At 45.6% G+C, this 15,046-nt stretch overlaps 1 protein-coding gene across 5 annotated transcripts in view; it reads right to left on the minus strand.

The window, feature by feature from the left end:
* The window catches only part of AHI1 (Abelson helper integration site 1), a 359,799-nt gene that overhangs the window by 259,154 nt on the left and 85,599 nt on the right, over nucleotides 1-15,046 (minus strand). For all 5 annotated transcript variants that reach the window (XM_068231620.1, XM_068231621.1, XM_068231622.1 and 2 more), the window contains 2 exons: nucleotides 12,440-12,558; nucleotides 836-966 (listed from right to left, as the gene is read on the minus strand). In XM_068231620.1, the coding sequence (XP_068087721.1) occupies nucleotides 836-966; nucleotides 12,440-12,558 (250 nt within the window). The remainder of the gene's footprint in view (nucleotides 1-835; nucleotides 967-12,439; nucleotides 12,559-15,046) is intronic.

Below are 15,046 nucleotides of genomic sequence, written 5' to 3' on the forward strand. Positions count from 1 at the left end.
TGACATGTGATAGGCTGAGAGGAGCTTAGTCTGTGACTCATACAGAGCCTGCAGGGGGCGTGAAGAGTGTGCGTATAGCTTCTGCCTATAACAAGCAGAGCAGCATATTCTTGCCTGAGCCTGACAAAGCCGTCAGAGGAAAGAAGATTAGAATACATAACAGAGATAATACAGCCACTGTGCAACTAGTAAAGGCTGCAGTAAGACAGAACACATTAGAACAGGTATAGGAACTTATAGGATAGAAGAAATAAGGCTGAAAATTTTGTTACAGAGTCTCTTTAAGTACTTTATTCCATCCTCTACTTGTGTGACCCGAGTGGCGGCTACATTGACAAGCAACCTGCTCCTCAATTGGCTGCCGGCCCTGAAGTGTATAGGCATTAGTGGTCCCACCCGCGGAAGTGTCAAGGCCAATAGTAATGATTTTAGAAGGTACACATTATTACTGATATTTCCGCAGGCGGGGCCTAGAAGTCCCGTCTCCACCAATGCCTATACATTCACGGGCCAGCAGCCCATGGAGGAGCGGGTGTTGCTTGTCAATGTAGCCACATGCAGAAAAACAACTGACAGCTATGGAGCATTGAGAAAATTCATGCAGAAAACGCATACAAAAACTGTATGAATCCAGCCGTATTCATTTGCATCACTTCAAACAAATTTTGTGAATCTTGGCAGTTAATAGTAATAAGATGTTTTAAGTCAACTAACATATTTAGATTGTAAACAAACGAAGACACAGGACATTTAGGAAGGTGAAAAATACTTTTCACACACTTCTGAATACATTACAAACTTAAAAAGAACATATGGCAAATACAGCACATTTTACCTGTTTCGGCATTCCAGACATAAGCTATACCATCTTCACTACCTGCTAAGATAAATGTTCCACATGGTGTAAAGGCACTATGAAGCTTCTCCCTGAAGTTTGTTGCTCCAATATATTTTTTTGATGCCAATCTAGTAAAAAAAAAATAAAATGCTGCAATTCCATTCTTAGATGAAACAGAAAAGGTAAATGCAATTGATGCACTGCTTTTTTCAGACTCGGACAATAATAACGATTTACAGTAGACATAAGCAGTATATGTAAATGCACATGCACAATATTTTAGGTATTTAACCGGTTCTGGAAAAACACGGTTGAAATCTATGTCCTGCTATATCCCGTTGCTCCAGCCAATCTGTCTCCACCACAACTCAATCCCATTGGCTTACATTGTTAGACAGGGTCAGAAGCCAATGAAAGCGGCTCCTGACCGCCGTCACACAGAGCTCTGCTGTCATAGAGACGGCAGAGAGCGGGACCTACGGTGAGGGGAGAACGGCATGACTGGCGAGATCGGCAGATCAGTGTGGAGATTCATCGGTAAGGCCCGTCCTTAGCCACCTTATGACCGCCTAAAGCCAAAAGGCAGCCGCAAGGTGGCTCCCCCAGGACTGCCTAACTGCCTAGCGTCAAGTCCTGGAGAAGTGGTTTGCAGAGGATCGTGCACGTTGATCCCCATGTGCATCCCCCCCCCCCCCTGAATGACGGAGCTCCGCTCATTCAACCGTCTGCCGTTAGCAGACTGTAAAACAAACAGACCTTAGTTTATGTTGTACAGCGCTGCAGTCTAATGCAGCGCTGTACTGGTGACAGCCCTGCGACTTGGCTGTCCCTTGGAGACAATCCGATCGCGATCCCTTCTCATAGGCTGATGCCTATTACAGAGGATCGCCCTGATTGGCTGATGGGGGAGGGAGGAGAAAAATAAATAAAACAGACAATTTTATTTAAAATTAAATTTCAAATTAATAATAAAAAATAAAAAAAACTGCAGCAGCAATCAGAGCCCAACAACAGAAAGCTCTGTTGGTGGGCAGAAAGAGGGGGGGAGATTATTTTCTGTGCTAAGTTGTTTCGGCTCTGCAGCAAGCTATTAACTACTTACTGCATATCGTGCAGTATATTCACGGCCCTGCAAACTCCGGGCGACAAAACCAGTGCCGTGAATAAAAGTCCTCTTCTTTCTGGCGGCAGCGCTGGCACGGAGGCGCGCGCACATGGCGGCCCCTTGCATTCCGGGGATTGGTGAGCAGGAACAGTAGTTCCTGCAGCCAATCAGTGTCCCCTAAAGTTTGAATGATCAGTGTCTTAGCCAACGACACTGATCATTCATTTTAAAAAATCAAAACAAACAATTTTGTTTATTCTGCAGTAACAGCAGCTCTCAGAACACTTGGAATCAAGCGTTCTGAGAGGTGAGTTACTGCAGAATATGTGTGCAATGTATTGTAATGTATGTGTAATGTAAAATGTATGTAATATGTAATAAAATGCATGTATGCACTATCACATAGGGGGACACAGGAACAGCCATCAGTGTCCCCCTATAGTGTAATGATTGCTTGTTCCCATGTCCCCTGCCTGTGTCCCCCTATTTGATCAGTGTAGTGATTGGTTGTACCTGTGTCCACCATGTCCCCTGCCTGTGTCTCCCCTGTGCTCGTCCGCCGCAGTGTTGCACTTTGCTGATCGTTGACGATCAGCTAAGCGCTGTTCGCATATGTAATCCTATGGGATTACTTACACTGCAGTGTTTGCAGCCCGTTTGCGATTTCCACCGATCGCAAACGCACTGCATTTGGGAATTTGTATTGTGGTTTGTCGATCGGGTGCGCGGCGGTAACGGCGTGCCATATCGGACCCAGCGACGGACATGGTGGAACCCATGGCGCTGTCCCCGCAAATATAAATGTGTGGACCCCTGCCTGTGTACCTCTATGTGGTCAGTGTAATAATTGATTGCTCCTGTGCCCCCCTACGCTCGTCCGCCGCAGTGTTGCGCTTTGCTGATCATTGGCGATCAGCAAAGCGCTGTTAGCACATGTAATCCTATGGGATTGCAGTGCATTTGCGATTTCCACTGACTGCAAACGCTCTGCATCTAGGAATTTGAGTTGTGATAAGTCGATCGGGTACGCGGCGGTAACGGCGTGAAATATTTTAGCCAGCGATGAACACGACGGATCCCCCAGTGATGTCTCCCCAAATGTAAATGTGCCTCCTTGCCCATGCATTTATACTTTACTTGTGTTCTATCACTCGCCATGGTGCCTATTATGATTTAGTATTTATATAGTGCTGACATATTCCGCTGCGCTGTACAGATTACATTGTCTTGTCACTTAACTGTCGCTGAGAGGGGCTCACAATCTAATCCCTTCCTTAGTCATATGTATGTATCGTGTAATGTATGTATTGTAGTCCAGGGCCAATTGTAGGGGGAAGCTAAATTAACTTATCTGCATGTTTTTGGGATGTGGGAGGAAACCCGAAGTTCCCGGAGGAAACCCACAGGCACGGGGAGAACATACTAACTCCTTGTAAATACTGCCATGGCTGGGATTCAAACCAGGGACCCAGCACTGCAAGTCGAGAGTGCTAATCACTACGCCACCATGCTGCCTATCCATCTACTGCTTCTGTTTTTGTGCCCCTTTGGCTGCTGGCATATAGAATGTCGTTATGGGGCGGAAACTGAAGATGTATTAGCTGCGGGCAACAGCGAACAAGTAAAGTATAAATGCACAGGCAGGGGGACACATTTACATTAAGTGGCAGTGATGGAAGCTCTACCAGGCCGATTCCCAAGAGATTTCATGCTAAAATCAATCAAGAATTGGTCTCTGATTGAATCAGATTCAATTAGAGAGAGATCTGTCTCTTGGTCGAATCTGCCCGTCCATCTCGAGATGTGTGGGCACCTTTAGAGCTGGCGTTTGCCAAGTACCCCTTATTGTGAATAACACCATCTAAAGGACCTGAAACACATATTTGTTAAAGAAGCCACACGCAAATTTTTTTAATTTCAATTACATCAATTTTTCTGGTTGATTGAAAAATCTGTCCAATATACCACACGTGTTCAATTTGTTCCCAATTATTGAGAAAATTGATGAGCTTTCTCAAACAAATTTTAAAAAGCTTTTGATTTTTCTGTACAACCGATCATTTTGACTGAAATGCTGTAAGATTGGATCGTTTTATTGTATCATGTTTGGCCAGCTTTAGGAGTACTTTATATTTGTGCAGAACTGATTTTTTACTGTTTCTTTATGGCGGTGATTGAGCGGGAATACATTTCAATCACTCTCGGCACGTTCCGCTCGCTCTCGCCGCTCTGTCGTTGCTGCAGCCAATCACAACGATCTAAGGTCGGCTATATTTTTTTTTATAGACCTGAGGGGGCCAGAGATATCGCGTCCTCAAGTGGTTAACTCCTTGTCACCATTGGTATACCCAGTTAATCCCTTTTCTCAACTTTTTTTCAATCCCAAAACTATTTTTTTTCACCATCTATACAATTTATGTATATTTTGCCTACATTATTTGTCCTATTTTTCCCTAGTAAAAAAAAACAACTTTTTTTTCTTTTAACCTGCCCTACCCGTCTTTATAGATTTGGACCGAGCTATTTGGCTAACTTTGCAACTGAACATGTTGAAGAGGCTATACAGTGCAGAAGAGGTGGCCACCATTCTGCAGGATAGTGGGCAGGAAGAATTGGAGACACAGGAGGCAGTGGAGGAGCCGGACATGACGGATGTGTCTGACACAGATTGGCTTCCAGGGGAAGGCTCAGAGTCACTGGATGACAGTGACTCAGAGTGATTCTGACTCTGCTGCACCATTACCGGCCCAACGGCCTAGAGCAGAGGTGGAGGCTAGGAGCACTGTTCCTGTGATATCAAGTGACAGTGACTCCTCAGCAGATGAGAGGTCAATACCCCAACCCAGCAGCCAGAGGGCTGTCAGACGAAGAGCAGCAAGGGTGTCATAGAGACCTCCAGTACCAGAGGACTTGCTGCACCCTCAGTGGACACCTTCTGCCATGGAAACCCCTAACGTGCCCCCCTTTACAGGAAGAAGTGGCATAAAAGTGGCTACGGATAATTTCATGGCACTTTATTTCTATCAATTGTTTTTGACGGACTCCCTGTTGCAGCTCATTGCTGATCAAACCAACTTGTATGCGGAGCAATGCAGAGCAGCTAATACAACTGCTATGGCAGCCAGAAGGATCCCCACAAACCCTAACATTAAACATGGGACCAGGGGCGTAGGGCCTGTGGTCGCAACGGTCGCCTCGGCGACCGGGCCCGGCTCCTGAAGAGGCGGGGGAGGGGCCCGGGGGGCCCATGTCCGTTTGGACTCGGAGATCCCTGCGTGCGTTATTGGGAGGGGGGAGCTGCAGCCGTGGGGAGGGCAGCCCGACCTCTCCCTCCCTTCCTCTCCCCGGGGCCCCCCCCTCAGATGCAGAGTGCGCAGCGCACGGAAGCGCTGTAGGCAGAACTCACCTGCCTGCGTTCCAAGCGCCGCTGGTCTCCTCCCGCTCTGCATAGATCTGCTGTTACACACTGCTTCCGGCTAAACAGGAAGCAGTGTGTAACAACATCTATACAGAGCGGGAGGAGACCAGCGGCGCAGGGACGGAGGTGAGTTCCGCCTACAGCGCTTCCGTGCGCTGCGCACTCTGCATCTGAGGAGGAGAGGAAGGGAGGGAGAGGGCAGCTAGCGACCTACCTACCTACCTAACCTACCCTGGGGGGCCAGCTACCTACCTAACCTATCCTGGGGGGCAGCTACCTACCTAACCTACCCTGGGGGGCCAGCTACCTACCTAACCTATCCTGGGGGGCCAGCTACCTACCTAACCTATCCTGGGGGGCCAGCTACCTACCTAACCTATCCTGGGGGGCCAGCTACCTACCTAACCTATCCTGGGGGGCCAGCTACCTACCTAACCTATCCTGGGGGGCCAGCTACCTACCTAACCTATCCTGGGGGGCCAGCTACCTACCTAACCTATCCTGGGGGGCCAGCTACCTACCTAACCTATCCTGGGGGGCAGCTACCTACCTAACCTATCCTGGGGGGCAGCTACCTACCTAACCTATCCTGGGGGGCCAGCTACCTACCTAACCTATCCTGGGGGGCCAGCTACCTACCTAACCTATCCTGGGGGGCCAGCTACCTACCTAACCTATCCTGGGGGGCAGCTACCTACCTAACCTATCCTGGGGGGCCAGCTACCTACCTAACCTATCCTGGGGGGCAGCTACCTACCTAACCTATCCTGGGGGGCAGCTACCTACCTAACCTATCCTGGGGGCCAGCTACCTACCTAACCTATCCTGGGGGGCCAGCTACCTACCTAACCTATCCTGGGGGGCCAGCTACCTACCTAACCTATCCTGGGGGGCAGCTACCTACTCTAACCTATCCGGGGGGGCAGCTACCTACTCTAACCTATCCGGGGGGGCAGCTACCTACTCTAACCTATCCTGGGGGGCCAGCTACCTACCTAACCTATCCTGGGGGGCCAGCTACCTACCTAACCTATCCTGGGGGGCCAGCTACCTACCTAACCTATCCTGGGGGGCCAGCTACCTACCTAACCTACCCTGGGGGGCCAGCTACCTACCTAACCTATCCTGGGGGGCCAGCTACCTACCTAACCTACCCTGGGGGGCCAGCTACCTACCTAACCTATCCTGGGGGGCCAGCTACCTAACCTATCCTGGGGGGGCAGCTACCTAACCTATCCTGGGAGGCCAGCTACCTACCTAACCTATCCTGGGGGGCCAGCTACCTACCTAACCTATCCTGGGGGGCCAGCTACCTACCTAACCTATCCTGGGGGGCAGCTACCTACTTAACCTATCCTGGGGGGCCAGCTACCTACATAACCTATCCTGGGGGGGCCAGCTACCTACCTAACCTATCCTGGGGGGCCAGCTACCTACCTAACCTATCCTGGGGGGCAGCTACCTACTCTAACCTATCCGGGGGGGCAGCTACCTACTCTAACCTATCCTGGGGGAAAGCTACCTAATCTATCCTGGGGGGCAGCTACCTAACCTATCCTGGGGGGCACCTACCTCATCTAACCTATACTGGGGGGCAGCTACCTAATCTAACCTATACTGGGGGGCACCTACCTATCTAACCTGGGGGCACTTAATTGTCTAACCTGTATTCGGGGCACCTAGCTAGCCTATACAGGTGGCAACTATACTGGCTACCTATATTGGAGGCACCTACCTAACTAACCTATACTGGGGGCACCTACCTATCTAACCTATGCTGGGGGCAACTATTCTGGCTACCTATATTAGAGGCACCCACCTAGCTAACCTGTACTGGCGGCGCCTGCCTATCTAACCTATACTGGGGGCAACTATACTGGCTACCTATGCTGGAGGCACCTACCTGGCTAACCTATACCGGGGGCAACTATACTGGCGTACCTATGCCTGGCTACCTATACTGGGGGGACCTATAGCTGGCTATAGGGATTCGGATATGTGTGTGCGTCGGGTGTTGCCGGGGGAGGGGGGCTGTTGTTGCCGTGGGGGGGGCCACATCCAGATTCCGCATCGGGGCCCAGAAGTTTGTAGCTACGCCACTGCATGGGACTGCTGAAGAAAACCCAACTAAAGCACTAAACAAGCGGGCCAAATATGGAGTCAAAATGTACAAACTGTGTGAGAGTGGGAATGGCTAGATTTATAGCTTTCACATCTACGAGGGAAAGGACAGCCTGCTCCAGCCCGCCGGATGCCCACCCTACATGAGTTCCAGCGAGAACATTGTTATACAATTGGTAAACTCTTTGCTCCACCAGGGCTACCATTTACACATGGATAATTATTATTCAAGCGTCCCTCTCTTCAAATTTTTGTACAGTGCCCAGACTGTAGCCTGTGGTACAGTGAGGGCAAATAGAAGAGGCTTGCCACAACAGGTCGACAACAAATGACTAAACAGGGGTGAGTTGTTAAGCTATCACAGCAGCGAGCTCCTTGCCTTAAAGTACAAAAGACAAGAGAGATGTAATGTTCTTGTCTACAATATACACTGAGGCAACAACAGTAGTGAGGTCCCGCAGGGAAGTAGTGGTGAAACCAGTGGTAGTCACCCAATATAATAAGTACATGGGAGCTGTGGACCTGGCAGACCAGAAGCTGGCACCTTACTTACTGGAATGTAAACGGAAGGCCTGGTACAAAAAACTTGCATTTCCTTTAATGCAGATGGCCTTACATAATGCCTTTGTCCTGTTTAATAAAGCAGGCAACAGGGGCAAGTTTCTCAAATTCCAGGACCGGGTCGTCCTGTCCCCTATTTATGAATCTGGCAACACTCCCGTAACCACAGACCCACATGCCTCCGAAGACATTATTAGGATTTGCGACAAGCATTTTCTGAATCCAATTCCCGCTACTGCATCAAGACAATATCCACAGAGAAAATGCAGGGCGAGTATGAAACACAAGATCAGAAGGGACAGCCGTTACTACTGCCCAAAATGTCCTTCCAGACCAGGACTTTGCCTTAAACCATGTTTTGAGGTCTATCACACAGTCCTTCATTATTAAGATTTTGATTATACTGGGCCCATTTTTATCACACTCATGATCGTCCAGCTTTTGACCTCTGGCATAAATTACGACCACCCCCTCAGGCTTTTAATTCAATATCAGACGTATGTCCAATTGTGGATACAAGGTTGGCTCACTCCCCTTACGGGCAACCTCAAGTAAGTTTGGTCTTCGTCTTCTTATCCAATGTTGGACATTTGGCCAATTGTGCATACGAGGTTGACTTACGCCCCTACGAGCATCCTCAAGTAAGTATGCCGTGAATTAGACGTGTCTAGTTAAAGACACACATCCATGGTTAGTGTAGTGTAGGGACCCCTCTAGGAGATTGGCCTTGATGTGTTGGCAGAGGGGCTTAACCCCACAGCTAGTTGGAAAGTGGTACTAACAATCTCGTTGTGTTAGCTGCTGGTGACCTGTGTTAACACTGATCGCCAACTGCTTGTGGTTAACAGTCTGCTGTGCTTTGCGCCCAAAAGGCTATCTGATTATGTATGTAGGGTATCATTTTAACCGTGACAAGCAAGAGTATAGAATTTGGGGTCCTTGACAGCTGAGGCCTTTGTCATGTCAATGTTTTTAGCGCTAACGTGAAAAGAAACTGTAAAAAAAAAATACAATTTTCAAAGATATGGTGCAATTTCAGCAAAACTGCATAAGTCCAAATGTTACATAATATGTATATCTGAGTAGGCCTGGGTCTCTATTTTTTAGAATGGTGACATTTGTGACCTGTATCGAATGTTCTGAGACTCCAGGGCTTTGCTAAGAAACAAACAATGACTGTATTACTTTCGGTAGAAAAAAACGCCCTTGAAAAATCCATTGGTGCTACTTATGGTTACCAGTCTGCTGTGTGCCCAAAAAGCTATCTGACTATGCATATAGGGTATCATTTTAACCGTGACAAGAGAGAGAATAGAATTTGAGGTCTTTGACAGCTGAGGCCTATGTCCTGTGAATGTTTTTAGTGCTAACGTGAAAAGAAACTGTAAAAAAATACAATTTTCAAAGATATGGTGCAATTTCAGCAAAACCGCATAAGTCCAAACGTTACAAAATATGTATATCTGAGTAGGCCTGGGTCTCTAGTTTTCAGAATGGTAACATTTATGACATGTATTGAATGTTCTGACACTCCAGGGGCTTTGCTAAGAGAGAATGACATTGTTGCATTAGTTGAAAAAAATGGCCTTGAAAAATCCATCGGTGCTACTTGTGGTTACCAGTCTGCTGTGTGCCCAAGAAGCTATCTGACTATGTATATAGGGTATCATTTTACCCGTGACAAGTGAGAGAAGAGAATTTGTGGTGTTTGAGAGCTAGAGCAAATGTCATATGGATTTTAAGTGCCAAAGTGAATCAAAAGAAATAAAACTGTTATTTTCATAAACTCTGCACCAAAATAAAAAACTTGTAAAAAAAAAAAAAAAAAAAAAAAAAAAATAAAGTGACAGAATTGAAAAGAGAATACCTAAATAGTTACCTTAGGGACTCACTTTCTTAAATATGTATGTCATGAGGGTGTATTACTGTTATATTTGCAAATACGATCTTGTCATTACTGATAGAGTACAATGAAATAGCCAAAAACACAAAATGGAAAAAAACATTTAAATATTGCGATAACCAGGACACATGGGCAAATGAAATGTGTGGGTTTTATCTAGAATAGCATTGTTTATTTTAAAACTTTAGGGGATGGAACTGTAGAAAGTGTGTATTTTTTCATTTTTCCCCTCATTTTTACCAATAAAACGCATAGAAAATAAAGTAATTACTGAAAACAAATACCACCCCCAAAAAGCCTAATTGGTGGTGAAAAAAACAAGATATAGATAATTTCAATTTGATCAGTAGTGATAAAGTTATTGGGGAAAGAAAGGGAGGAGTGCTGAAATGTGAAAACTCCTCTGGTCCACAAGGGGAAAAATGCCTAAAAAAAAAATGCCTGGTCCTTACGTGGTTAAGGGGGCAGAGACTGCTTGTTTAACATAATTGGTTTAAAAAAAAAAAAAAAAAAGACCTTTTACTGAATGCAGTATCACTTATACATTTGACCCTTTATAGCAACCCTGAAGCGACCTGAGGGGAAAAAAAAAAAGTGTGGGAAGGCTCATCAAGTAGAACACATTTCTCCTTTTTCTCAATCCATCCTAAATACTGGCATGGGTAGGACTCTTGAGGACTGGAACATGACACCTGTGCCACAGAGCCTGGCCAGTCCTCTCTGTCTACTTGTTTCCCTGATATCCTCTGTTCAGAATTGTCACCTTCGGGGCTACTTGGAAAACTTCACAAGTACTTATGCCTCCGATTGCTTCCAAAGAAAGGCGCATCTGTACTGTGCATGCACGCATTACCAATACACTCGTCTTCCGAAGTAGTCGGGGACACGAGTACTTCCGAAGCCTGCCTTACGAGGGCTGAAGAACTATTCAATCTTCAAGTCAAACAATTTCACCAGAGGGACAGCGGCTCTATGGGATCCAGTGCTTTCCATCTTACGTGAATATTTATGTCTTTTTATTCTTGACTCAGGCCCTTTTCACATTAGCGCGTTTTCATTGCGTGACACTTTTTTCCCTCAGAGTAATGCTAACACAAAGAAAGTCTGTGGGTCATTGCATAGGTGACGCAATGCAATGCGCCAGAAGCATTGCATCTGACTTGAAAGCAACTGCACGTTACCGAGCAACATTCGTGTCAACGTGCATTGGCAAAAAGTCAATGGCGACGCATATATTTTAAATTTGTTTGCATTGTGGTGTGCATGCACAGAAGCGTATTTTTGCAATACACTCCCGTGTAATTATTATTCTAGCCACAGGAAGTGAGTTCCAGAGAGCATCACTTATAGTCTGGCTTGCAGCAAAAAGCCTTTCTTAACCTCCTTAGCGGTATGCCCGACAATGTGTCGGGCATGCCGCTGAAGAGGTTTTGCTGCTGATCGGGACCCCCCAGAATTAATCTATTAGTTAAAATGTGTCCTTTCGAGACTAGCTAGCACTACACTACCTAGTATTATATGCCGGCACCCCTTGATTGCCCGCTGGATACATTACCACGCCGGGATCCAGCAATAGAGTAGCCTCCCCGCTCAGCTCCGGTGCTCATTATGGGGAGGCTCGGGACTGCGCATGATGTCACTGATCCTCACCACAGTGAAGACTGGAGCTGAGGGGGGGGGGGGGGGGGGGGCTTGCTAGATTGCTGTATCCCAGCGTGGTAATGTATCCAGGGGGGGATCGGGGGGTTCCGGAGGTGCAGGCAGACAATACTAGCTGGCCTAGTGCTAGTTCGTATCTAAAGGACACATTTAAACTAATAAATTAGCGTGGGGGGACCGGATAATGCAAAACCTCCTGAGCGGCGTAACGCTCCGGAGGTTAACGTTGTGGTGAGATGATCAGATTACACCACACTGTATGGCGCCAATATTTTATTTGGAAATAAAGGTGCATTGTTTCCGTTTTGCGTCCATCACTATTTACAAGCTTATAATTTAAAAAATGTTTGTAGTATAAAAAGTTCAGACCCTTAGGTAACTATTTATGTTTTTTTTTTTTTTTTTTTTTTATTGTAATTTTTTTTTTCCATTAAAAAATTTATTTGGGGAATATTTTGGTGTGGGACATAAACAGTTATTTTTTAATGTTGTTAGATGTGTAAATTTTAATGTAGAAAATGTGTTGATGTAGTTTTACTATTTGGCCACAAGATGGCCACCTTCATTTTTGGTTTCCCTCCTTGTACTTCTCACTATGCGGAAGTACAAGGGGGATGCGCACATTTTTCCAGGCAGAAGAGCCGAAGCCTCACGGGTGAGCGCTTCGGTTTTTCCGCAGGGACAAGGGATCAGGCGCAGGAGCGGGAGAGCACAGCTGAGCAGCCGCCCGGACGTGAGCTTCACGTCTGGGCGGCTGAAATGGTTAACTACCACCATGACTCCAGCGAAAAGAAACATTACACAGCACATCATATTGGGGGAAAAATGACTTACATTCTGAGGTCCATAATCCTGAGAGTGCTATCTTTTGTACGAATTAATAAACGTCTTCCATTTGGGTGAACTTGTAATTGATTCACTGCAATTCCTTTCATATCATTTTCTTTTATTTCCTGTATTGATAAAATGCAAATTATTGTGGGGCATAAAAAAAATTAAAAATAAAAAAATAAACTGTATCTTTCCCCAGTTTACATTTCCACTCCTACTAGGCCGAAAGAGATTGAGAATGTTTTCATTAATGTGTAACATAGTATTAGCAAAAAATAAATACTTACTGCAAATAAAATTTTCAAAACTTTTGTGATGGCAGCAGTGTCTATCAGCAGGGATGTTTTTAAAATATGTCAGGAGGAATTTCTATAAAGTGTCTATAAAACATCCTGCCTGTTCTGCTGTTCTATGGAAAGTGGAAGACTAGCAAGAGGAGACCCTTTGTTGGAAATACAAAAGAAGCATAATAGTTGTTGGTGATCAGCATGATGAATCACTAAAGACATCATCAATGCTGTTGAGACATCTGTACTCACATTCAATTTAAATTGTTTCAAAAATAGAGCTGTCTGTACAAGAAAAAAATGTAGTGTATGTACATACAGTAGCAATAAAAAGTATGTGAAGCCTTTGGAATTATATGGCTTTTTGCACAAATTGGTCATAAAATGTGATCTGATCATCTAAAGCTGGCCACTAACGACACAATCTTTTTCATCCAATCTTACCATTTCTAGATTATGCCTAGATAATCCATTCAATATATTCAGCGTTTACCCTTATACTACATAGATTTGGTAAAATTGGATGAAAAAGAGTGTATCGTTAGTGGCCACCTTTAGGCCACATACACACATCAGACTATAGTCTTTGGAAAATGTAAGATCACAGACCAATCTTACCACCCTTCATGTAGTATGAGAGCCATACTCTACACAGTCTTTTCTATGGAGCTGAACTCCACATCAGAAAAAAATCTTAGCAAGATGCTGCACACACAGATGCTGTACAGACACAAAAGATCAGTATCTGCAAAAGATCTGTTCCTGCCAAAAATCCATTCCTGCAAATTGCAATGATAGTCTATGAGATCTGCAGATCATCATACATACATGATTTAACTGACATTCATCTGCAGATCAAGCAATCATCTGCAGATCTGAAAATCCATCCTGGTGGATCTGATCTGCAGATGAATGTCAGTTAAATCATGTGTGTATGATGATCTGCAGATCTCATAGACTATCATTGCAATTTGCAGAAATGGATTTTTGGCAGGAACAGATCTTTTGCAGATACTGATCTTTTGTGCCTGTACAGCATCTGTGTGTGCAGCATCTTGCAAAGATTTTTTTCTGATGTGGAGTTCAGCTCCATAGAAAAGACTGTGCAGAGTTTGGCTCTCATACTACATGAAGGGTGGTAAGATTGGTCTGTGATCTTTCATTTTCAAAAGACTATGGTCTGATGTGTGTATGTGGCCTTAGTCTCAATAGACTAAAGGGACTCTGACCAGTAAATAAAACAAAATCTGAACTTACCTGGGGCTTTCTCCAGCCCAGCGTAGGTCGGGAGGTCCCTCGGCATCCTTCTGGCTCCTCTCCCAGGCCCTGCTCATCACGGCGGCCGGTGTGACAGTACTGCGCATGCGTGGATTAATCACGCATGCGCAGTACTGTCACGCCAGCCGCCGTGATGACGCGAGGCGGCCGGCGTGGTGACGACTGATGTCATCTTTCCGGAAGAGGGAACCCGACACTAGGTCCTAGTGTCGCCGGGAGCTGCCAGGAGCCATTTCTGAGCAGGGCCTGGGAGAGGAGCCAGAGGGACCTCCCGACCTACGGTGGGCTGGAGAAAGCCCCAGGTACGGTAAGTTCAGATTTTGGTTTTATTTACTGCTCGGAGTCCCTTTAAACTAATACCACACAAATAACTAAATGCTTCCATGTTTTTATTGAACACTCCATGTAAACATTCACAGTGCAGGTGGGAAAAGGTATGTGAACCCTTGGATTTATTAACTGGTTAAACCTCCTTTGGCAGCAATAACTTCAACCAAATATTTCCTGCAGTTGCAGATCAGAAGTGCAAAACAGTCAGGAGTAATTATTGATCATTCCTCTTTACAGAACTGTTTTAGTTCAGCATTATTCTTGGGATGTCTTGTGCAAATCGCTTTCTTGAGGTCATGCCACAGCATCTCAATCGGGTTGAGGTCAGGACTCTGGCTGGGCCACTCCAGAAGGCATATTTTCTTCTGTTTAAGCCATTATGTTGTTGATTTACTTCTATGCTTTGGGTCGTTGTCCTGTTGCAACACCCATCTTTTGCTGAGCTTCAGCTGGTGGACAGATGGCCTTAAGTTCTTCTGCAAAATGTCTTGATAAAATTTGGAATACATTTTTGCCTTCAATGATAAGCCATTTTTCCAGGCCCTGATGCAGCAAAGCAGCCCCAAACCATTATGCCACCACCACTATACTTCACAGATGGGATGAGGTTTTTAATGTTGGTGTTCTGTGCTTCTTTTTCTCCACACATAGGGCTCTATTCACAAAAAGCAGTATGGTAAAAGTAATTTGTTCAGTAAAATACCTTATTCGGTAT

This window comes from Hyperolius riggenbachi, chromosome 4 (assembly GCF_040937935.1).
Source record: "Hyperolius riggenbachi isolate aHypRig1 chromosome 4, aHypRig1.pri, whole genome shotgun sequence".
Classification (NCBI taxonomy): domain Eukaryota; kingdom Metazoa; phylum Chordata; class Amphibia; order Anura; family Hyperoliidae; genus Hyperolius; species Hyperolius riggenbachi.